The sequence below is a fragment of the Sciurus carolinensis genome, chromosome 1 (assembly GCF_902686445.1).
Source record: "Sciurus carolinensis chromosome 1, mSciCar1.2, whole genome shotgun sequence".
Lineage (NCBI taxonomy): Eukaryota > Metazoa > Chordata > Mammalia > Rodentia > Sciuridae > Sciurus > Sciurus carolinensis.
Genome location: NC_062213.1, coordinates 144,821,189 through 144,846,432, shown reverse-complemented (window position 1 = coordinate 144,846,432; position 25,244 = coordinate 144,821,189). Strand labels below are relative to the sequence as shown.

The 25,244-nt window shown below is 35.6% G+C and overlaps 1 protein-coding gene across 8 annotated transcripts in view; it reads right to left on the bottom strand.

Annotated features, from left to right (window-relative positions):
* Positions 1-25,244, bottom strand: part of Zzz3 (zinc finger ZZ-type containing 3) — a 107,657-nt gene that overhangs the window by 14,129 nt on the left and 68,284 nt on the right. For all 8 annotated transcript variants that reach the window (XM_047529453.1, XM_047529433.1, XM_047529485.1 and 5 more), the window contains one exon: positions 3,316-3,454. In XM_047529453.1, the coding sequence (XP_047385409.1) occupies positions 3,316-3,454 (139 nt within the window). The remainder of the gene's footprint in view (positions 1-3,315; positions 3,455-25,244) is intronic.

Here is a 25,244-nt window from a genome sequence, read left to right as displayed (position 1 = left end):
CTGTAACAAATGAAATATGACACACAGCATTCATTTTAAATGCACCTCATGTTTGTGACTTCTTTGTATACAATGAATTATTTTCACAAATTATACATCTTTAGGATATTTTTTTGCAGTGCTAAAGATCAAACCCATGACCTTGTGCATACTAAGCACATGTTGTTCTATCACTGAGCTCTGTCCCAAGACCCAAATTATTACACACACACACACCCCCAATACTGGGGACTGAACACAGCAGTACTCTATCACTGAGCATTCCCATCTCTTTTTTCTTTTTCTCTTCTTGAGACAGGGTCTCACTAAGTTAGCCTTAAACTTGCAAACCTACTACCTCAGCCTCCTGAAAGATGGAATTACATGCATATACCATGAAGCCCAGCCCAAATTACAACATTTTAGAATCAAAACTACACTTTTTCCCCCCTTTGTTCTTTTTCACCGTTTGTGGTGCTGGGGATTGAACCCAGGGCCTCGCACATACTAAGCACCTGCTCTACCAATGAGCTACATCCCCAGCCCAAAACTACCATTAATTCATTTTGAATTTGTTATTTTACCAACCCATCATTAAAGAAGTCATTAGTTGCCAGGCGCAGTGGAGCACACCTGTAATCCCAGGGATTCGGGAGGCTAAGGCAGGAGGATCCCAAGCTTGAGGCTGGTCTCAGCAACTTAGCAAGGCCCTGTCTCAAAATAAAAAGTAAAAAGGGCTGGGGAGGTGGCTCAGTGGTTAAGCATCCCTGGGTTCAATTCCCAGTACCAAACAAAAACAGAAACAAAAGTGGGTTGTAGGGCTGAAGTTGTGGCTCAGTGGTAGAGCGCTTACCTCGAATGTGTGAGGCACTGAGTTAGATTCTCAGTATCACATGCAAATACATGAATAAAATAAAGGTCTATCAACAGCTAAAAAAATATTGAAAAAAAAAAGTGGGCTGTAGCTCAGTGGTACAGCACTTGCTTAGCATGTGTGAAACACTGGGTTTGATCCTCAGCACACATAAAAATAAATAAATAAAATAGTTACTTAAAACAATACAAAAGAAGTCATTAGTTATCATAGTAAAAATAGGTTACTATGATCTGTATCTTTTGATAGGAATTTGAGTTACACAGGTGTGTGCATTTACTCACAAAATGGCATAATTAGGATTTATAAATTTCACTATATGCAAATTCCTTTTTTTTGGTACTGGTGATTGAACCCAGGGACACTTAACCAGTGAGCCACATCCCCAGCCCTTGTTTGCATTTTATTTCGAGACAGGGTCTCAATGAGTTGCTTAGTGCCTCCCCATTGCTGAGGCTGGCTTTGAACTTGAGATCCTCCTGCTCTAGACTCCCAAGCTGCTGGAATTACAGGTGCGTATCACCGCACCCAACTGCAAAATCCACTTTAAAAAAGAAAGTTCAAGAAGAATTACAGTTAACTATACATATGCTGAAATCTTTTGGTGGGCAATGTATTTATCTCCAAGTTTGAAGTGATCAAATGATTCCACCCATATTCAAATATGATGAAATGACAAACACAAGGATTGACAAATATACGACAAAGTAAAGATAGTAAAAGGTTACTTATAGAATATAAGTGATACTTATAGAATATAAGTGATGGATCTAAGTGTGTTAATTATACAAAACTTTCCATTTTTCTGCATGTTCAAAATTCTCTATGTTAAAATAATGGAAAATCAGATCACAAATTATAAAACTGGCAAGCAAAATTCTTATGACACAGAATTCTTAATTTTTATTTTGTTCACAACATTGTATCATCACCATCATAAAACTACATATTATTCTAAGGCTCAAGTTTTATGAAATTAGAGGATGGAGTCTTTTAAAATAAAGATGGAAATATCAGATAAAACTAAAAAGCCATAAATATTTCCTGAATCCTATATACCAATATATACCAGTTTCATTAATTTCACATTAGAAATTTTTAGATAATGGTATACCTAAAGAATAATACATATGTTAAAACATAGAACAAAGAAAGACTCAAACCTCTATATCAAATCTAGTGGGAAAATTTCTTCTAAGGAACACAAGTCTTTCATATTATTAATGTGTCTAAACTTAATACACTTCTGTATATCTTGTAAAAAAATTCTTTAAGATTGTCAATATCACATCTGTTTTTATTAAATGAAAAAAAAATTCAGTTCTCAACTAAACCTAGAAATGAAGAACTAGCAAATTATCAAGTGCATACGAATCTAGCAATTATGCCTAACAGCATCTTTTTGCCTACCTAGAAACAAATAAAGTGAGATTAAGGTTAACATGTTTTCATTAATATTTACTTTTCTAACATTATGTGTTTTAAGTACAATATCTTGTCACCAGCAAACTTGCTATTAACAAGGCAAAAGTGATAAACATTTAGGGGGACCCTATTTTAACAGAGAAGCTACAATACAGCTCTAAAGTCTTAGAAGTTTTAACAAACCAAAGTACAGATTCCACATCTCTTCTGAAATTTAACATTTTTTGAAAGCATAGAAAATTTGACAAGTAAATAATATAGCTAGAAAAATACAAATAATCAATTAATACATATAATGAAATGAAGTCCCCAAGTTCATTCCCCCAACATCTGGTAATTTGTAATTTGGCAAGGAAAAGTAACTAGTAAAAGGTAGTAAAGTTGTCATATTATACAAAATAAGTTTTTCTTTTAAAGCCAGAGGATTCTTTTTCATAGTCCTTCCATTTTAATCTTTTCACACAATACTCACACTATGCCTCTCAAATGTATTGAGCCGGGCTTAGGGTACATAGCTTAGTGGTAGAGCACTTGCCTAGTATGCACAAAGCCTCATTTGATCCCCAAACACAGTATCGAAAAATAAATTAAATAAATAAAATTAATAAATAATAAAATTCTGAGCAATCTGTGGTTCCCTAATTGAAGATACTTATCATGCTAATGTGCAAAGTTAACACAAAACAAATGAAGTTAATACATTCTGAAGTATTTTTTCTTTTAGTTTTACTAATTCTCAAGCCCTGAAAGCAGAAAAGGGAAAATACTAACATGGGGATACTAACAGAAAGAACTAGAAAAATGGATAAGAATAGGACAAGCTCCATAAAAGCTCGTAGCTATTTTCATTTAGGTAAATTTCACTGTGTATTAAGTAGGTGTTGAGGAAGATGGTTCTGCCTTTAGTAATATGGTTAATTATAGTAGGAGAGAAAACTAAATGTTTAAAAAAGCATATACTCATATAAAAGTATAAAGCAATTTTTAAGTAATTATCAAAAATATCTTAATAAACATTAAGAAATACCAATGTATACCTTCTTCTGGAGCTTTTCCACAAATCCAATAGGATTCTTCAATGCTTCTCTCTGGTGTTTGCCTAAACTTTCAAGGTCCTGGACTGCTTGAGAACGCTGAGCTTCGAGTACAGCAATTGTCTGTAGCAATCTCTGGTAACTACAGAGAAAAACATCTCACTAAAATTTTCTACTAACAACAATAAGTAAAAACTGAGTTCAAGCCATGATCTACTATTAAGGCACACAGTCTTTTCAAAGTTACCTGAAAGAGTTTAGTAAAACATATTACTGGGAATAAATGAGGTCTTCCTGAGTTACGTAGTACCTAGTCAGAAAACATCAGTTAGAGAAAGCAAAGCCTTCTTCCCCCATTGTTAGTTTTTAATTCTTGAACCTTGAACAAGTACAGAAAATAAAAAAGCATTTTAACTTCCCAACCATCAGAATGGTTAAGAAACTACTAAATAAAAAACACAAAACTTCATCTAGGAAGAGTCACCAAATCAGGCTGCTCTGCTATACTCTGTTGGAATAAGGGATCGCAGGCACATTTTCTTACCCAAAGTCACAGGATAGTGTCACATAATTCAGATATGATCTTAGGTCACATAGTTTCTCATCTACTCTTTCTACTACACTCCTCCCCTATTTTGAAGATTTACTTTTCTATCAACAAATCACATTTTTTCCTTAGCATTTGTGATAAAGACAAATATCCTTAAGTTAACGGGCATTTATAGAGAAGAAAAAGTCATTATTTTTACTTCTCTCCCTGCAAGGTTTGTTTTTTTTTTTTTTTAAACACAGCTAAAATATTATTTTGCCTATATAAATCCATTTCTTATCCTGAAATCTCTCTATAGTACATATATACCAATTAATTCATTCTCATTCAGTTTCTCTCAGCTCAACTTGTACTACTTCTCTAGTCTAATTTTGCATGTCAATACACATTTAGAAACATTAGCCCAAAAGCCCTGAATACTAAAATACATTTTGTAAAAAGTAGCAAGAAAAAGTCACTTCAAGTTCATTTTAAAATAAATGATTGTCTTTAAAGTATGGCAAAGCGGTTTTTCTGTATGGCTTCAAATGCGCTTCCCATTAGACTGTACATTCCACAACAGCAAACTCCTCTGTTCTGTTCACCATTTTGTTTGGTCCGTGTGCAGCATACTTTGCAGCATCTAGATGCTAATAAGTATTTATAGAATGAAGAAATGAATGGACTGGTATTTTGTGCAACCAAAAGTATACTAAATCTGTTAAGTTCAGAAGTCAGCAAATGGCAGAAATGACAAAGGTGAAACAATACAACTTTGAGGTTCACAGTCATAACTGAACTGCAACATGATATTCTTTTTAAGAATACTTTCTTGCTCCCCTTCCTAAAACTGGTATTATTCTTCTCATGTCTTTGTTAACTAATCTCAACCAAATGTTTAATAATTACAGTAAAACTGCTAGCACTGAAGGGTAAGACTCCTCTGGAGCTAGAGATATTTCTCAAGTTAGAACTCTGAGTAGGAAGGCAAGGGCTGTACTAAGTCACTCCTGGATAAGTTACTCACTAAAGCTCCTTTCTATTTATTTATTGGATTTCAGGTTTATTTAAAATGAGTAATATCAGTAGCACTAAAATCAATAATTTTTTCATATAACATGTATAGAAAGCAAACCCAGAAAATGAGAACTGGAGCTAAGTTTCCTTTTGCTTTGAGAAGTATGAAGTACACACAAACCCTGACTCCAGGGCTGGTTCTACTCCATCAGTTCTCCCAAGGCTCAATCTCAGGGCAATGGTATTAAGCTGAGTACCAGAAGCTATCCTCTCTGCAATCCATCAAGCAGCTCCTCCAGAACTCCTATTCCACTAGATGAATACAATGAAAACTCATCATGGAGTGTCACCCGTGTTTAAAAGAGGAGTTGTAGTATATCATTTTTAAAATAGTTTTGAGCTTATTAAAATTTCAGCAAATTTCTACAGGCAAAGTAATAATTAATGAGGCACAAGAAAGAATGGATTTCTGGGAAAAAATGAGCTAAGACTTGAAAGAAGTCAGTTAAAAAGGCAGCTGTCCTTTGTTAGGTTTGGAGCAAAGTGACACCAGGAAGAAAGGCCTATAATTGATGTCAATAAATTATAACAACTTTCGTGTATGTAAATTACTCCACAATAAATCTGACTTTGAAAAACAGTTCAGATATGGAAAGAATTATAAAAAACTGAGGGACATTTAGAAAACAAGTGTGTTAAAAACGATCTATTTTCAATTCTCTCCCTCCACCCAATCCACTTTCAAAAAAACTACAGAAGTTGATCCAGGCACACATCCATGGCAAGACTTGTTCATTAATTCAACAATAACTTACTAAGAAAACAAGGTACTATCCTAAAAGTTTTAGTAATTACTAATATAAATCAGGCATAGAACTTAAGTATAACAAGAGAGCTATAATTACACCAGAGAGGAAGCAAAGGAATTGGATGGGAAGGTTAATGGGCTGGGATTGGCCATCTTAGGGAAGATGGGTATCTGAGTATCTATCACACTAGTCCATTTATTTTTGTGCGTGTGTTCAAAACTTTCCACATTAAAAACAAAAACAAAACAAAAACTCTAACTCTGGTCCAAATTAACAAGGGAAATGAATACTGTATTCCTCTTGGGTTAGTCAGAGCATACCTGCCAATGCATCCAGTTCTGCTTTGAGAGACAGAAAGATTAATAGGTTCATAAACAGACAAGATGGATAAAAAACTACATAATAAGAAATACCAACAGTGGCCAGGCACCATAGTCTCAGGTGGCATTCACCTGTAATCTCAGAAACTAGGGAGGCTGCGGCAGGAGAATCAAGAGTTTGAGGTCAGCCCCAGCAACTTGGCGAATCCCTTAGAAATTTATTAAGACACAGTCTCAGACAAAAATAAAAATAAAAAGGGTTAGGATGTGGCTTAGTGGTAAAGTGCCATGGGTTCAATCCCCAGAACAAAAAAAGAAAAAGAAATAGCAATAGTGCCTAATATTTACTGAACACACATACACAATATGCTAGACATTTTCTTATTTTAAGTCTCAAACTTATGAGATGGGTATTATTATCCTTATTCTAACGATAGGGAAATCAAAGAACACATTAAGTAACTTGCCAAGAATATACCAGCTATTTACGGTGGAGCTGTGATGGATGAGAGTAATGATTAAAGAATGAGACTAGTCAAAAAATGAAAACTTCCAGAAGAACATTATTTCAAGTTTATTTAATGAACAGATAATGTAGAAAAGGAAATAGTCCTGACTTATAGGGCATTAAGGGTCAAACCAGGAGCAAACTGTGATAAAGGCACAATATAAAGAAAAACGACTGTCCCAGTCAAAACCTATAAATGATGGTAGGATAAGCACCAATCACCACAGATAATCCTCTAAATATTTAAAGGAAATTTGAAAAACATTAAAAATCTGAAAACTCTCTAATGTCAATAAAACATGTTACTTTCACTTACGCTATTCACTGAACCAAATAAGAAAATAACTTTAAAGAATTATGCTTTTGTACAGATTTAAGTACAATTATAACATAAAGTCAACTTTGCATTACCTTTATAAAAATTGTATGTTATCTATTTCTAAAGCTAAATCTTACACAATGCTAGGGATATTGAGCTTATCAGTGGCAAAGTATTTACTTTTGTTTCACTGCCTTCAACAAGGACTTTAGTTTTTATACTATAGAATTATATTTAGATAAAATATAAATGTCCTTCAAATGCATATATATGTTATTTCCTCTATTTCTCAGTATCTAAGTCCTCTTGAGTTTTTATGCATTTCTGTGACATTTATATAAAAAAGTACATAGGTAAAAATCAAGATATCTGAGACTATCAAGAAATTAGTAACCTGGAAGTTAATTTGATTGTCTAATTTCTACGAAGTAATATTATATACACAACAATCAATAGGGCAAGGGAGAGGGAGTGAGGGTGGGATAAAGTGAAAGGGGAAAGGACAAAGTAAAAAAGTTATTTTCAACTGCATCATAATCTTTCAAAGAATCAGATTTTCATTTCTATTGTGGAACTCTTAAGATTATACAAGCAATTATAATTTTAAAAGACAAATGAAACATTTTTAAAAACCAAATTAGAAATATACTGCAAAACAAAAAATGACTGAATTCTTCAAAAGTCATTAAATCATGTCATTAAATACAAAAAATACGGACGTCGATTTTGTTGGAACACAGTCAACTCATTTGTATAATGGACAGAGTGAAATAGCTCCAACAGAAATCACACTTATTTACAAAAGCTAAAATACATACTTATACAGCTCTTCATGAAAAAGACAGTCAACTCCTATTCTACACTGTCTATGAAGGAATAACGAGGAAATGTAATGTACAATATTGGATTAGATTCCACAGGAGGAAAAACAGTTATGAAAGACATTAATGGATATAAATTAAAAAATTGAATACAGATTGTGGATGGTATTATTTTTTCATACCAATGTTAAACTGCTGCAGTATGATAATGGTATTTAAAGTAATGTGTGTGGAGACACATACTAAAGTGTAAGAGCAGTAAGTCTACAAGAGCTGGGGTGTAACTCAGTGGCAGAGTACTTGCCTTGCATATGTGAGGCCTGGGTTTAATCCCTAGTGAGTACATACGCGCACATACACACACACACACACACACACACACACACACACACACAAGCTGTAGTCATCACTTTTTTCTCTCCCTGTGGTGCATACTAGGCAATGCCATAGAGCTACATCCCAGCTCCTCCCCTGCTTTTCAAAATATTTTGAGACAAGTAGCCCAAGCTAGCCATGAACTTTCAATATTCATGCCTCAGCCTCCCAGTAGTCTACACCCTATTTTTAAGAGGCTTGACAACAACAAAATAAATAATTTACTAGACCGGAGGGAGGACAAAATAAGGGTGAGAACAAATAGTAAGTTGTTAACAACTGATGAATTTAAGTGAAAGATATACAGATGCTTACACTACTTTAAATTTTCCAAGTTTTATAATTTTCCTAAATAAAAACATGAAGAAGTGTTTCATTGTACTTTGTTAGTAGAAAAGGCAGCTGATTCCCATATGAACACTGAGAACAGCCAGAGGAAGTTAGGTGTCATAAGAATTAATGCATTTGTTCACTCTGTAAGAAGAAAAGGGAAAGGGGTATAAAAACTTAGGATCAGATGAGTTAACTAATGTTTTTACATGTATACACAACTGCACAGGTATGCACTGGTGAGCAAAAGGAAATAAGTAAACTAAGTAAAATATATGTTGAATATCATTCTCAACAGGGCAAAACTATGTAAATTCTTAAGAATTAAAATCAGGACACTAAAAATAACAAATTCCAGTCAATCTAGCAATTTACTCATTTAAAACAATTTGGGGGTGGGGGTAAAATGCCTCAATTTACTCTAACTACCCCACAATTTCAATCAAGAGTAGTATTTCAGGCTGGGGATATAGCTCAGTTGATAGAATGTTTGCCTCGCAAGCACAAGGCCCTAGGTTCAATTCCCAGTACTGCAAAAAAAAAAAAAAAAAAAAAAAAAAAAAAAGTAGTATTTCAACTTTCTGCAAAATAATGAACTCACAAAGTATACAAATGTATACAGGACACAATTTAAGAAATTATTTACTAGGTCAAATAGGAGCTGCATAATATGATACTTTCTATTCCTTCATGAAAGAATAAAAGATTCTACAGGAACTAGAAAATCACTAGGTGGCTTCAAAACACTAAAGCATGATTAAAGTTTAACAGGGGTCCTAGACTGATATACAACCCCATCCTACCCCATACTCAGTCCACAGAAGCAAACACAATTCTTTCTAGAGAAAAGCATATTCATCCTAGGTCTCAAAGATAAAACATATGCAATTTCCCAAAGAAAGCAAATAATCACATTAAACAATTATCAAGCACATAAAGAAATCAAGACACAAAGAATAAGAAGAAAGACAGGCAAGAAAATATCTTCAGAGAATAGGAAGTTACAAAAACTGAGCATGTAACTGAAAAGGAAGCATATAAAAATGTATAATAACTAAACCTAAATGCTCAGCAGAGACAAATTTCTACTTCTGGAAAATACAGAATAGGCAAATTAAGGACAAACTCCTCACTGAAAACAACCAATAAAAGGCTGGAAAAATATTATAAAGGTCTTAGAAGCATTAAAGAGTTAAGAAAATTGTGAGGTATTACAAAGTCGAGATCCAAGAGAAGATAAAAACCAGAAAGATAAAGCATGTTTTATCTTTTGCCCTAGAGCAATTTCACTGACACAGAAGAGGAGGTTGAGAAGCTGAGCAGTGCTTCTGACAGCCTAAAACTGTAGAGGATCAAAGGTGCTGTCCAGGGCCTAACAAAGGCAGAGGCCCTGAGAAACCAGTCCTTATCTAGGGCTGGGAACCTCAATGGTTACCTCTAGGAATAAGCTGGTAAATAAATAGTTCTCTCAGAGTGGACTAGAATATCTGTCTGAAACAACTAGTAAGGCTGAAGAGACACATACCCCACGAGTCAGACATTAAGAAACTCTTGAGAATACACAGAAAAAATTAGTCTGGTTTAAAGAGAAGACTTAAGTAAATCACATATATTTTTATATTTCGATGCCAAAACTAATTTTAAATTACTCTTAGTTCCAAATACTTGGAGAACTAGTAAGTACTCACTCATTTACACATTAATTCATTTACTGATTAAAGTACTACATTAAGCATTGAGGATATAAATGGTGGTCAAAAGGGTCTTTTCCTATATCATTCAGAGGAGCAACATAAAAAAGTAAATATGAGGTATACAGTGCTATAGAAAGCAAGACACAATATAGGAGGGCATCAAACAAAATCTTTGAGGAACAGAGACAGTTGCCTAAAAGAATTTCAACTGAGACTAGAAAGAAGATAGAGAAATAGTTGGAAAAGGGAGTAGCAAGGAAGAAGCTCAAGGATTGTTTCACATAGAAGGGACATTATGCATAAATGCTTCTAGGCAAAGTCTGACACTTAAGACCATAAGGAAGTTTGGCACAACTGGTAATAAAGAAAGACACACTCAAAAAGAAGAAAGGTAGGCTGGGATTGTGGCTTAGTGGTAGAGCACTCACCTAGCACATGTGAGGCACTGGGTTCAATCCTCAGCACAACATAAAAATAAATAAATAAAATAAAGGTACTGTGTCCATCTACAGCTAAAATATATATATATATATATATATATAATGTGTGTACATATACATATATATTTATATATAAATATGTGTGTGTATATATATGTGTATATATATGTCTATATTATATGTGTATATATATATATATATATTTATTTTAAAAAAGGAAGAAAGGAATCAATTACACAGGGCTCTATCTATAAAGCCACAACTTGACTTGCTATGAATAAGTTTTAAGCTGGGGAACAAACACATTGTAAAATCACTCACATCAGAACAGGAGAACGGATTACAGTAGAACAAGGCTCTAAAGGAAGACCAAATTAATGAGCTGTTGTAATAACCTGGGAATAGACAGACTATATACAGATAGTAAAAGGGATCATTTGACCCAGCTATCCCACACTCCTTGGCCTATACTCAAAGGACTTAAAATCAGCATACTACAGTAAAGCAGCCACATCAATGTTTACAGCGGCTCAATTCACAATAGCTAGATTGTGGAACCAACCTAGATGCCCTTCAACAGATGAATGGATAAAGAAACTGTGGTATATATACACAATGGAATATTATTCAGTCATAAAGAATAAAATTATAGCATTTGCAGGTAAATGGATGGAGTTGGAGACTATCATGCTAAGTTAAATAAGCCAATCCCCAAAAACCAAAGGCTGAATGATTTCTCTGATAAGTGGATGATGATACATAAGGCGGGGGGGGGGGGGTGTAGGTAAGGGAAGGGAGGGAGTAAGGGAAGAATGGAAGAAGGATGGATTGTGTAGAGGGAAATGATGGATGGGAAGGAAAGATAATAGAATGAGCCAAACATCTTTACCATATGTACATGTATGATTACACAAATGGTATGATTCTACTTCATGTACAATCAGAGAAATGATAGTTGTACCCCATTTGTGTATAATGAATCAAAACTTTTTAAAAAAAAATAATAAAATGGAGACACAGAGAGGCAAATGGGTGAACTTGGAGATTTATGCCATAACCCTATAGCACCTGGTGACTGTCTAGGAAAAAAAAAAAAAAATCACAGAAACTGAAGAACAGTGTTCCAAGAAGGAGGGTAGAGCCTACAAAACACTGCTAATGAAAAATCAATGAGATGAACTCACTGGACTTCATACAAAGACACTAGTAAGTCACTTCAGTGAACTAATGGGAGCCGAAGCTAGATTTCAACGGTTTTGGACAAAGTGAAAATGAACAAAGTATAAATGCAAAGCAGAAACAATTTATTCAAGAAATTTAGCTGTGAAGAGAAGAAAATAAATAGAATAGTTGTTGCAAAAGTAAATAAGATATGAAATGATTTTTATTTATTTTTCTTTTGGGTAATGGATTGAACCCATGGACACCTTGCCACTGAGTTACATCTCCAGTTCTTTCTATTTCTTATTTTGAGACAGTATTTCACCAAGTTGCTTAGGACCTCAATAAGTTGCTGAGGCTGGCCTCCAACTTGCTAACTTCCTACCTCAGTCTCCCAAGGTCACTGGGATTATGGGCGTGCACCACTGTGCCCAGCAAAATGATGATTTTTAAATGAGGAAAAGATTTAAGTGTTTAACTGCTGATGGGAAATGGGAAACTAGGAAGGTTGATTTTTGAAAAATCAGTCAAGAGTAAAAATAAATAAGACAACATAACTAAAAAAGAGGGATGGGACCCTGACAGAGGGCTTAGCCTCCAGTGGAAAGAGATCCCTTCCCATCCTCATGTTTAAAAATAATTATCATCATTTTGCATTGAAGATTTAGTATTTTTAAGATACTACAACCACCAGCAGTTTTATAATTATTATTACCCTTTAAATATTAAGAAACAGGCCAGGAATGGTGGTGCACACCTATAATCCCAGCTACTTGGGAGGATGAGGCAGGAAGATTGCAAGTTCAAGGTCAGGAACAGCAATTTAGTGAGACCCTATCTCAAAATTAAAAATTAAAAGGGCTGGAGGTGTGGCTCAATGGTAAAGTGCCCCTGGGTTCAATTCCCAGTACTAAAATAAATAAAAAATAAATAAAACTTCAAGATTTCATGTGGTGAATATGAACCTAGTTAAGCCTCACTCCCAAGAGCATAATCGATAGGCCATTACATACGTTTACATAGGATAGGTATACATGCAGGTTTCTTGACAAGATGTTGGCTGAGGAAGTTCAGTTCCATTGCCTTTATTCTTTCAATGAAACAGAAAGCCAGCTCATCTGGTGGCTTAATAAGAGTTAAGAAGATTTTAAACAGGATGCAAAAGCTAATTATGATCAGGGAAGGTACAGAGAAGCTAAAAGGCCCCCAAATATAATTAATTGGAAACCCTGTTTACCAAGCTACCAAGAAGAAATTTCTTCTTCCTTTTCTTCAAACGAAAAGGCAATGGGAGACGGAAGAAAAAAATGTTGATGAGAAAGCTACACACTTAAAGAACAGGACCCTGCCAGGCCTGGAGTCACACACATGTAATCCCACTGATTGAGGAAGCTCAGATAGGAGAAATGTGACTTTGAGGCCAGTCTCAGCAATTAGCAAGACCTGGTCTCAAAAATAAAACAAAAAAATTCTGGGGATGTAGCTCAGTGGTAAAGCATCCCTGAGTTCAATATCCAGTACCAAAAAGAAAAAAGCAAGATGAGGAAATATGCATCTATGTCGGAGATCAGCGCCCATTTATTCAGAATAAAGCAACAGCACTTTCTCAGTTCATGTTGGTTAATGGATAAAACTAAAGAACCCATAGTCCTAAAGCACTGGCATTAACCAAAAGTACTCTAGCACTGAAATATTTGTATATTGGTCTGCTTGGTTTTGGTAGTGCTGGGGAGATCAAACTCAGGACCTTGATGATACTAGGTAAGCATTCTACCACTGAGTCACTCCCACAGTCAAGCCCTAGAATGCTTGGAACCTTAAGTTACAATGTCAGCAACCAAGGAGGATCACACTATGTTGCAATGGCTGGTTTCAAAGTCCTTGATTCAAATGATCCTCCTGCCTCAGTCTTGCCAATAGCTGGGAAGGCAGGTCCCACCATGCCTGGCAACTTACACTTAATTAAACACATTTAATAAGTCAAAATAGATGCAGTCCTGGATATAATCGATACATGATTCATGAGCATAATTAATAGGGCATTTTTTTCAGTCTTCAAAGTAGTTTGAAATTAATTAGTCAAACCCAGGATTGAACATAGATTAAAAATCACTATGTTTAACAATGAAAAAATAATTCCAGGGCTTGCCTAATTCTTCAGAATACTATCAACTCAAGTTTCTGCTAGGCTACTCAGACATTAAAAACAAATTATATTTGTAAAAACTACCTATTTTCAAATTAATCATCAGAAAATCTGCAAGATTTCAACAGTTTCTTAGAATCAAGGAAATGATGAAAGATGTTCTCAAGGACCTATCTCTGCTATGCCCTCTTTCCACAATAACATCTTCCTCCAAACAAAGTAAAGATGTTATTTCTCTTCTACCCCCACAAAATGTAGGGTCACAGAAATAATTTTAAAGTGAAATAGAAAGTTTGGAAGGGCAGGCAGTTTCTCAAAGTGATCTAAGAACCACCTGCATACTTATCCCTAAGATGCAAAGTTAAACGTCCAGGTTTCTATTCCCCATCACAAATTTTCTAAAATAACTTGAGTAGAGAAGTAGGAATCGACATTTTTAATAAGACAATATAAAATTTATACAGACTAAAGTTTTTTCCCCTCAAACTGTTAGTCTGGATGAACATAACCAAAATGTCAGTTTATATGTGTTTTTTCATTATATTTTGAATAGGCAAAAGGCAAGAAACCTTGGTGATCTCAGCAAATACTTTCTTATTGAGGTAATTTATTTATGTTGCTTATGTCACCAACTGTAATCATTCCACACTAAACTTCAGATGATAATGACACCTAATCCTTTAATCTTCCTTTTTACAAAAAGAAAGTCTCCAAAACTAAATAAATCTGAAAACATATGCACATAAAAATATAAATAGCCTTGTAACATTTATAATATACACATTTTATTAAAGTAGGTGACCTAACTGTTGATATGTTCTAAGTAGTCAGCATTCCTTTAACATAAAGAACGCACTCAATGAACACATCAATTGAGACAAATCTAACTCTAGATGCATTAGATCATTTAAAATTCTTACTTAGAAAGTTCTCTTTTTAGGAGAATAATCTGTTTTACATAGATCTTAAGCTGTGAGAATAAACTGTACTACCTAATATAATCTTTGATAATTAAAAGACATTTCTGATTTTTATTTGCAGTGCTGGGATTTTGCCCAGGGCCTTAAGCATACCAGGAAAGTGCTCCACTAAGCTACAGGCAAGTTGTTAATCAAAAATAAATGTTAACCAAAAAACTTAAATTAATTCTACAAGATATATTTTACTGCTGCCTTTCAGCATACAAAGATTAAATGTATGAAGATTAAAGGAAACTGTATCAGAGGATCCAAGATGGCGGACGAGAGGGAGGCTGCGTTCCTTGTCACTCTGTAACTCTGGTTTCAAGCAGAGGATATCTATTTCTTGGTCAGGCAGTTTTTCCTGCTTATCAATCCCCTGCTGTTTACCCCATTTGTCTACTGTGATCACCTGCAGTCTGTCAGCATATCAACGCCTTTTTTGAGTGCAGACTGTTGTCAGGCGCCTATCATCGGCCATTTGCCTGCCTCTTGCCTGTCCATCGCCTGCCTTTCACCTACCCATCACCCACCACCCAAGGTTCACCTCCCAATAGTCCGACAGATGCCAGCAGAATGACCGCAGACCGCCAGTGGAGCGCCAGCTGCCTTCCATTGTCTGGAAGTTCACAGTTACAGTACCTGCAGGATCCCTCAGCCTGACCGAACATTCCCGGCGTCCGGGGCCCTCACATCATCTGACTGCTCCCTACCGCCAGGACCCCCAGACCAATTGACTGCGTCCTATCACTGGGACCCCAGACCAACTGATTGCACCTGGCCTCCAGGATCCCACAACCACACCAAACACACCCAACCTCGAGGACTCCTGCCTGACCAACCGCACCCAGCCTCCAGGACGTCCAGCTGACCACGTCCACACCCCAAGCTGCAGCTCCCCATTTGCCAACACATTTGGAAGCCTGAGCGGTCATCTTGGATAATCCTGGAAGCTCCGATCTTTAGGTGGGGCAAATCCCATCCTGAGACACCTGCTGGAGACTTGAAGCTCATTGTCAGGTACCTCTCATGCATCGGGCTACTGAAGACTGCGAGGTTTGAATATGACATGACTATTACAGTGTAGATTTTCTTTCTTCTCCTTATTGAACAATTTAAAGTTTTTATTTCTTTACTTTTTTTGGCTCTCTTTTCCTTTTCTTTACCTGTTCCGTCAGAGTCTCTCTCTCCCTTTTTGCAAGTTAACATCCAATTTCTTTTGATTACACTCTCACCTATTTTATTATCCGGAACTTTTGTATATTCTCTTCTTATCCCATTAACAGCTACATCCTACATCCCTCTGCATCCTCTTTGTCCTCCATTAGAAACTGCAGATCTTATTGCAAATCTGTTTGTTATACTGAAGATAATATTTGAACTCATTCCGTTTATTATGACAATTTTGTTACTGTCCTCATAGGGGCTATTTGGTCTAGGATTGCATAATGTCTGAATTGGGCACTGCTAATATTGATCTCCCCTTAAAGAAAAGGTTTTGGAAACCTATAGGGCCACTATAAGCCTATAGGGGGGAATCTGCAATACTCCAGATCTGCAGTGGAAGAAGGGAAGATACATGAAAAACATGAAAAAACAAGGGAAGAAAATGATCCAACAAATCTAGATTCTATATTAATAGAATCCAATGACAGTATGGTACAAGAAATGTCAGAAAAGGACTTCAGATTATACATTCTTAAGATGAATCATGAAGCAAAGTATGAGTTAAGAAAGCAAATGCACACAATGAATAATACCAATCAGCAGTTGAAAGACCAACTACAGGAAGCAAAAGATCATTTCAACAAAGAGATAGAGATTCACAGAAAAAAACAAAAAACAAACAAACAAAAAAAACAAATCCTTGAAATGAAGGAAACAATAAGCCAAATAAAACACTCAATGGAAAACATCACCAAAAGACTAGACCACTTGGAAGACAGAACCTCAGACAATGAAGAAAAAATATTTAATCTTGAAAATAAAGTTGACCAAACAGAGAAGATGGTAAGAAATCATGAACAGAATCTCCAAGAACTATGGGACATCATGAAAAGATCAAATTTAAGAATTATTGGGATTGAAGAAGGCACAGAGAAACAAACCAAAGGAATGAACAACCTATTCAATGAAATAATATCACAAAATTTCCCAAACCTGAAGAACGAAATGGAAAATCAAATACAAGAGGCTTACAGAACACCAAATGCACAAAATCACAACAGATCCACACCAAGGCACATTATAATGAAAATGCCTAACATTCAAAATAAAGATAGGATTTTGAAGGCTGCGAGAGAAAAGCATCAGATTACATATAGGGGGGGAAACCAATACGGATAGCAGCAGACTTCTCAACCCAGACTCTAAAAGCTAGAAGGGCCTGGAACAACATATTTCAAGCTCTAAAAGACCATGGTTGCCAACCAAGAATCCTATACCCAGCAAAACTAACCTTCAGATTTGAAGATGAAATAAAATCCTTCCACGATAAGCAAAAGTTAAAAGAATTTACGAATAGAAAGCCTGTGCTACAGAATGTTCTCAACAAAACGTTCCATGAGGAGGAAATGAAAAACGATATAGGTCAGCAAAGGGAGGAACTACCTTAGAGAAAAACCACTCAAAGGAGAAACCAAGCCAACTTAAAAACCAAAAATAAGCCTAAATGACTGGGAATACAAATCATATCTCAATAATAACCCTTAACGTTAATGCCTAAACTCATCAATCAAAAGACACAGACTGGCAGAATGGATTAAAAAGAAAGACCCAAAAATATGTTGCCTGCAAGAGACTCATCTCATAGAAAAAGACATCCACAGACTAAAGGTGAAAGGATGGGAAAAAACCTACCATGCACATGGACTCAGTGAAAAAGAGGGGGTTTCCATCCTTATATCAGATAAAGTGGACTTCAAGCCAAAGTTAGTCAGAAGGGATAAAGAAGGACATTTCATACTGCTTAACCATAAATCAGGAAGACATAACGATAGTAAATATTTATGCCCCAAACAATGGTGCATCCCTGTACATCAAACAAATCCTTCTCAATTTCAGGAATCACATAGATCACAACACAATAATTCTGGGTGACTTTTAACACACCACTGTCACCACTAGACAGATCTTCCAAACAAAAACCAACCAAAGAAACCATAGAACTCAATACCACAATCAATAACCTAGACTTAATAGACATATATATAAAACATTCCATCCATCAACGAGCGGATTCACTTTCTGCTCAGCAGCACATGGAACTTTCTCGAAAATAGACCACATGTTATGCCACAAAGCAGCCCTTAGGAAATGCAAAAAAATTGAGATACTGCCTTGTGTTCTACCAGATCATAATGGACTGAGAGTAGAAATCAATGACAAAATAAAAAACAGAAATTATTCCAACACCTGGAGACTAAATAATATGCTATTGAATGAAACATGGATAACAGAAATCATCAGGGAGGAGATAAAAAAATTCTTAGAAGTCAATGAGAACGACGATACAACATATCAAAATCTCTGGGACACTATGAAAGCGGTACTAAGAGGAAAATTAATTGCATGGAGCACATCCCAAAAAAGAATGAAAAGTCAACAACTAAATGACCTAACATTACAGCTCAAAGCCCTAGAAAAAGAAGAACAGAATAACAGCAAAAGAAGTAGAAGACAGGAAATAATTAAAATCAGAGCTAAAATCAATGAAATTGAAACAAAAGAAACAATTCAAAAAATTGACAAAACAAAAAGTTGGTTCCTTGAAAAGGTAAACAAAATAGACAAACCCTTAGCCACACTAACAAAGAGAGAGAAAATGCAAATTTACTAAAATTCATGATGAAAAAGGAAATATCACGACAGACACCACTGAGATACATAACATGAGAAGCTACTTTGAAAATCTGTATTCCAACAAAACAGAAACTATAAAAGACACTGACAAATTTCTAGAGACATATGCTCCTCCCAAACTGAACCAGGAGGACATACACAATTTAAACAGATCAATATCGAGCAATGAAATAGAAGAAGTCATTAAAAAACCTACCATCCAAGAAAAGCCCAGGACCAGACAGATTCTCAGCCGAGTTCTACAAGACCTTCAAAGAAGAACTCATTCCAATATTTCTCAAAGTATTCCAGGAAATAGAAAAGGAGGGTACCCTACCAAACTCATTCTATGAAGCTAATATCACCCTCATACCCAAACCAGGCAAAGACAAATCAAGGAAAGAAAATTTTAGACCAATATCCTTGATAAATATAGATGCAAAGATCCTTAACAAAATATTGGCAAACCATATCCAAAAACATATTAAGAAAATTGCGCACCACGATCAAGTGGGGTTCATCCCTGGAATGCAAGGATGGCTTAACATCCATAAATCAATAAACGTAATCCATCACGTCAATAGACTTACGGATAAGAATCACATGGTTACTTCCATTGATGCAGAAAAAGTGTTCGACAAAATACAAAACCCCTTCACACTCAAAACACTAGAAAAAATAGGTATAGCAGGAACATACCTGAACATTGGAAAGGCTACTTAAGCTAAGCCCATGGCCAACATCATTCTTAATGGAGAAAAACTGAAACCATTCTCTTTAAAAACAGGAACAAAAACAGGGATGTCCTCTTTTACCACTTCTATTGAACACTGTCCTTGAAACTCTAACCAGAGCAATCAGACAGACTAAAGAAATTAAAGGGATACAAATAGGAAAAGAGGAACTTAAGCTGTCACTATTTGCTGATGACATGATTCTATATTTAGAGGGTACAAAAAACTCCTCCAGAAAACTTGTAGACCTCATCAGTGAATTCAGCAAAATAGCAGGCTATAAAATCAACACGCATAAATCTAAAGCATTTTTATACGCAAGCAATGAAACATCTGAAAGGAAAATGAGGATAACAACTCCATTTGCAATAGCCCCCCCCAAAAAATAAAATACTTGGGAATCGATCTAACCAAAGAGGTAAAAGATCTCTACAATGAAAACTACAAAACATTGAAGAAAGAAACTGAGGAAGACCTTAGAAGATGGAAAGATCTCCCATGTTCTTGGACAGGCAGAATTAATACTGTCAAAATGGCCATACTACCAAAAGTGCAATAAAGATTCAATGCGATTTCAATTAAAATCCCAATGACGTACATTGCAGAAATAGAGCAAGCAATCATGAAATTCATCTGGAAGAATAAGAAACCCAGAATAGCTAAAGCAATCCTTAGCAGGAAGAATGAAACAGGGGGTATCGCAATACCAGAACTTCAACTATACTACAAAGCAACAGTTTAACAAAAACGGCATGGTATTGGCACCAGCATACACAGGTAGATCAATGGTACAGAATAGAGGATACGAACACTAATCCAAATAAATACAATTTTCTCATACTAGACAAAGGTGCCAAAAATATGCAATGGAGAAAAGACAGCCTGTTCAACAAATGGTGCTGGGAAAACTGGAAATCCATATGCAACAGAATGAAACTAAACCCCTCTCACCCTGCACAAAAATCAACTCACAATGGATCAAGGACCTCGGAATCAGACCAAAGATCCTGCATCTTGTAGAAGAAAAAGTAGGTTCAAATCTTCAGTTTCTTGGCTTAGGATCAGACTTACTTAACAGGATTCCCATAGCACAAGAAATAAAAGCAAGAATCAATAACTGGGACAGATTCAAACTAAATAGCTTTCTCTCAGCAAAGGAAACTATCAGCAATGGGAAGAGAGAGCCTCCAGAGTGGGAGGAAATCTTTGCCACTCATACTTCAGATAGAGCACTAATTTCCAGAATATATAAAGAACTCAAAAAATTCTACACCAAGAATACAAATAACCCAATCAACAAATGGGCTAAGGACATGAACAGAAACTTCACAGAAGATCTACAAGCAATCAACAAACATATGAAAGAATATTCACCATCTTTAATAATAAGAGAAATGCAAATCAAAACTATCCTAAGATTCCATCTCACCCCAATTAGAATGGTTATTATCAAGAATACAAGCAACAGTAGGTGTTGGAGAGGATGTGGGGAAAAAGGTACACTCATACATTGCTGGTGGGGCTGCAAATTAGTGCAGCCACTCTGGAAAGCAGTGTGGAGATTCCTTAGAAAACTTGGAATGGACCCACCATCTGAGCCAGCTATCCCACTCCTCGGCCTATACCAAAAGGACTTAAAATCAGCATACTACAGTGATGCAGCCACATCAATGTTCATAGTTGCTCAATTCACAATAGCCAGATTGTGGAACCAACCTAGATATCCTTCAATTGATGAATGGATAAAGAAACTGTGATATATATCACACACACACACACACACACACACACACACACACACACACTGGAATATTACTCAGCCATAAAGAATAATAAAATTATAGCATTTGCAGGCAAATGGATGAAACTGGAGAACATCATGCTAAGTGAGATAAGTCAATCTCAAAAAACCAAAGGACGAATGATCTCGCTGATAAGTGAATGATGACACATAATGGGGGGTGGGAGGGGTCAAGAATGGAGGAAGGAGGGACTATATAAAGGGAAAAGAGGGGTGGGAGGGGTGGGTAAGGAAAAAACAACAGAATGAGTCAAAAACTATTACCCTATGTAAATGTATTACACAAATGGTATGCCTCTATTTCATGTACAGAGAAACAAGATGTAGCCCATTTGTTTATAATAAAAATAAATAAATAAATAATACTTTTGTGGTTGTATTATTTACAGTAACATTTTCCATTTGAGTTATTTCACATAAACACACACTCTTAGCTAGAAAGTACAGGATAAAACTTTTCATTTACATACCTTTCAATGAAAAGAATCATAAAAATAAAAATATAATCTAGTTAGGAAAACCAGCATATTGAAAAGAGGAACATAAGTAACACTTTTAATAAAAAAAATGATAAGCCAGGCACGGTGATGCACACCTATAATCCCAGTGGCTTGGGAGGCTGACGCAAGAGATCCAGTTCAAAGTCCACCTCAGGAAAAGATAGGCACTAAGCAACTCAGTGAAACCCTGACTCTAAATTAAAAATACAAAAAAATACAAAAAAAAAAAAATAGGGCTGGGGATATGGCTCAGTGGCCAAGTGACCCTGAGTTCAATCCCTAGTACCCGCCCACCCAAAAAAAAAAAAAAAAAAAAAAATCAATAATAAAAAGTCTCCCAGGGGACTGGGATTGTGGCTCAGTGGTAGAGTGCTTGCCTAGCATGTGTGAGACACTGGGTTCAATCCTCAGCATCACTTAAAATAAACGAAATAAAGTACGTGTACAACTAAAACTAAAAAAGAAAAAGAAAAAAGAAAGAGAACCCAGGACTAGATGGCTTCACTGCTAAATTCAACCAAACACTAAAAAAGAATCATTCTCAAACTCTTCCAAAAAATTGAAGGAATACTTTCAGACTCAAATTACAAGGCCAGCATTACCCTGATTATTACCTTGATAACAAAGCCAGATGACACTACAAAAAAAGAAAATTAAAGGCCAATATCACTGATGAACTATACATGCAAAAATGCAACAAAATGCTAGCAAACCAAATTGAACAGCACATTAAAATGATCATTCCCACCACCATCAAGTGGGATTATTCACCAGGTTCAAGGATGGTTCAACATATATAACTCTATAAATGTGAAGTACCACTTTAACAGAATAAAGACACAAACCACATGAACATCTCAACAAAAGCAGAAAAAGCATTTAACAAAATTCAAAATCCTCTCAGGAGAAAAATCCTCAACTAGTCAGGGATAGAGGAAATGTACATCAACACAATAAAAGCCACACATGACAAGTCAACATCTACCATCATACTCAATGTGAGAATTTGAAAGCTTTTCCTCTAAAGATCAGAAACAAAAAGAAAGGATGCTCACTCTTGTCATTTATATACAATGTAGCACCTAGTTAAGCAATTAGATAAGAAAAAGAAATAAAAGACATCTAAAATTGAAAGGACAACATGACCTACCTACCTACCTACACACACACCCCAGTTGAGAATAAATCAATTTAACATACAAGACTCGGGGTGCAGGAGCTCAGTAGTAGTGCAGTAGAGCACTTGCCTAGCCATGTATGAGGCATGGGTTAAATCATCAACACTGAAAAATCAGTAGCTCTGTTACCTTCTAACAATGAACTATCCAAAAAAGAAATCAAGAAAATAGGCTGGGCACAGTGATGCATGCCTGTAATCCCAGCAGCTCAGGAGGCTGAGGCAGGAGGATCTCAAGTTCAAAGCCAGCCTCAGCAAAAGCAAGGCACTAAGCAACTCAGGTGAGACCCTGTATCTAAATAAAATAGAAAATAGGGCTGGGGATTTGGCTCAATGGTCAATTGTCCCTGAGTTCAATCTCAGGTACCCCTCTCCACACCACCACCATAAAAAAAACAAAAAACAAACAAACAAACAAACAAAAAACAAAAAAAGACCCACATATTTTTAAATGCTTAGGAATAAGTTCAGCCAAAAAGGTGAAAGACCCACATACTGAAAAACTGTACAATATTAATGAAAGAAATTAAAGACACAAAGAATTAACATGTTTGTTAAAATGTCCATACTACTTCAAGTGAACCATAGATTCAATGTAATCCTTACTAAAATTCCAAAGTCATTTTTTACAAAAATGGAAAAAAAAATCCTAAATTTTGTATGGAAACACAAAAGACCCCAGATAACCAAAGCAATCTTGGACAAGAACAAAGTCAGAGTCATAACATGGACATCAAAATACACTACAAAGTTACCATAATCATAATAGCATAACACTGACAAAAACAAAGATCAATGAAGAGAGAACCCAGAAATAAATCCATGTATTTAGAAAGGAGTCTCTTTAACAAAGGATGTTGGGAAAATTAAATATCCACATGTCGAAGAATGAAATTAGAACCTCATCTTATGCCATATATAAAAATCGACTATAAAGAATTAAAAGTATAAGCGCCAGACTTGAAATTGTAAAAGTAACATAAGAAAACATAGGGAAAAAGCTCCCTGACATTGGTCTGGGTAATGATTTTTGGACATGTCTCTAAAAGCAGAAGAAACAAAAGTGAACACAGACAAACAGGATTACATCAAACTACAAAGCTTCTTTTATATAGGGCTGGGAATATAGCTGAGTGGCAGAACATTTGCCTAGCATATGTGAGGCCCTGGATTCAATTCCCAGTATGACAAAAATAAATAAGTTTCTGTACAGCAAAGGCAACAACAACCTAAGTAAATATACAATCTACAGTATGGAAGAAATCATTCACAAACCATACATTGGATATGAGGTTAGTAGTCAAAATACATAAGGAATGCAACACAATAGCAAGAAAACAACCCAATAAAAGGTAGGCAAAGGCCAGACATGGTGGCACATACTTGTAATTCCAGTTACCTGGGAGGCTGAGGCAGGAGATTCCCAAGTTCAAGGCCAGCCTGGGCAATTAGTGATACCCTGTCTCAAAATAAAAAAGGGTTGGGGATGTAGCTCAGTGGTAGAGAACCCCTATGTTAAATTCCCAGTACCTCCCCAAAAAGCAAAGGACCTGAACAGTCATTTCTCAAAAGATGGCCAAGTATATGAAAAATGCTCAACATCAGTAATCATGAGGGAAATACAAATCAAAACTACCTCCCTCCAGTAAGAATGACTATTAACAGAAAGATAAAAGGAGGGTTGGGGTTGGGGTTCAGTGGTAGAGCACTTGCCAAGCAAGTGTGAGGCACTGGGTTTCTATCCTCAGTACCACATAAGAATAAACAAATAAAGGTATTGTGTCCATTTACAACCAAAAAACAATTTAAAAGAGAGAAAAAAAAGAGAGATGAAGATAAGTACAAGGAGAATAAGGAAACCCAGGCACACTGTGGTGAGAATATAATAACTATAGCCATTATAGAAAACTATATGGAGGTTTTTCAAAAAAAATTAAAAATAAAACTACCAGAAGATCCAGCAATTTCACTACTATGGGTATGTATCCAAAGAAAATAAAATTAGTATGTCAAGGAAGTATCTGCCCTTACATGTTCACTGTAGCATTATTCCCAATGGCCAAGACACAGAATCAATCCAAGTGTTCATATACAGATTAAAGAATGATCTATGTGCACAATGGAATATAATTATTCAGTCTTTTAAAAGGAAATCCTGCCATTTGTGACAATACAGTGAATCCTGAGGATAAAGTGTTTAATGAAATAAGCCAGGCACACAATGACAAACACACAAGTTTAAGAATTCCTAATTCCAAAATTCAAAATGTTCCAAAATCAGAAACCTTTTGATCCTGACATGATGTCACAAGTGGAAAAATTCATACCTGACCTTGTTTGATAACAGCACTAAAAATACTGTATAAAATTACTTCAGGTTATGTGTACAAGGTACATATAAAACATAAATTCTGTGCTTAGACTTGAGTTCCATCTCCTTTATAAACATGCA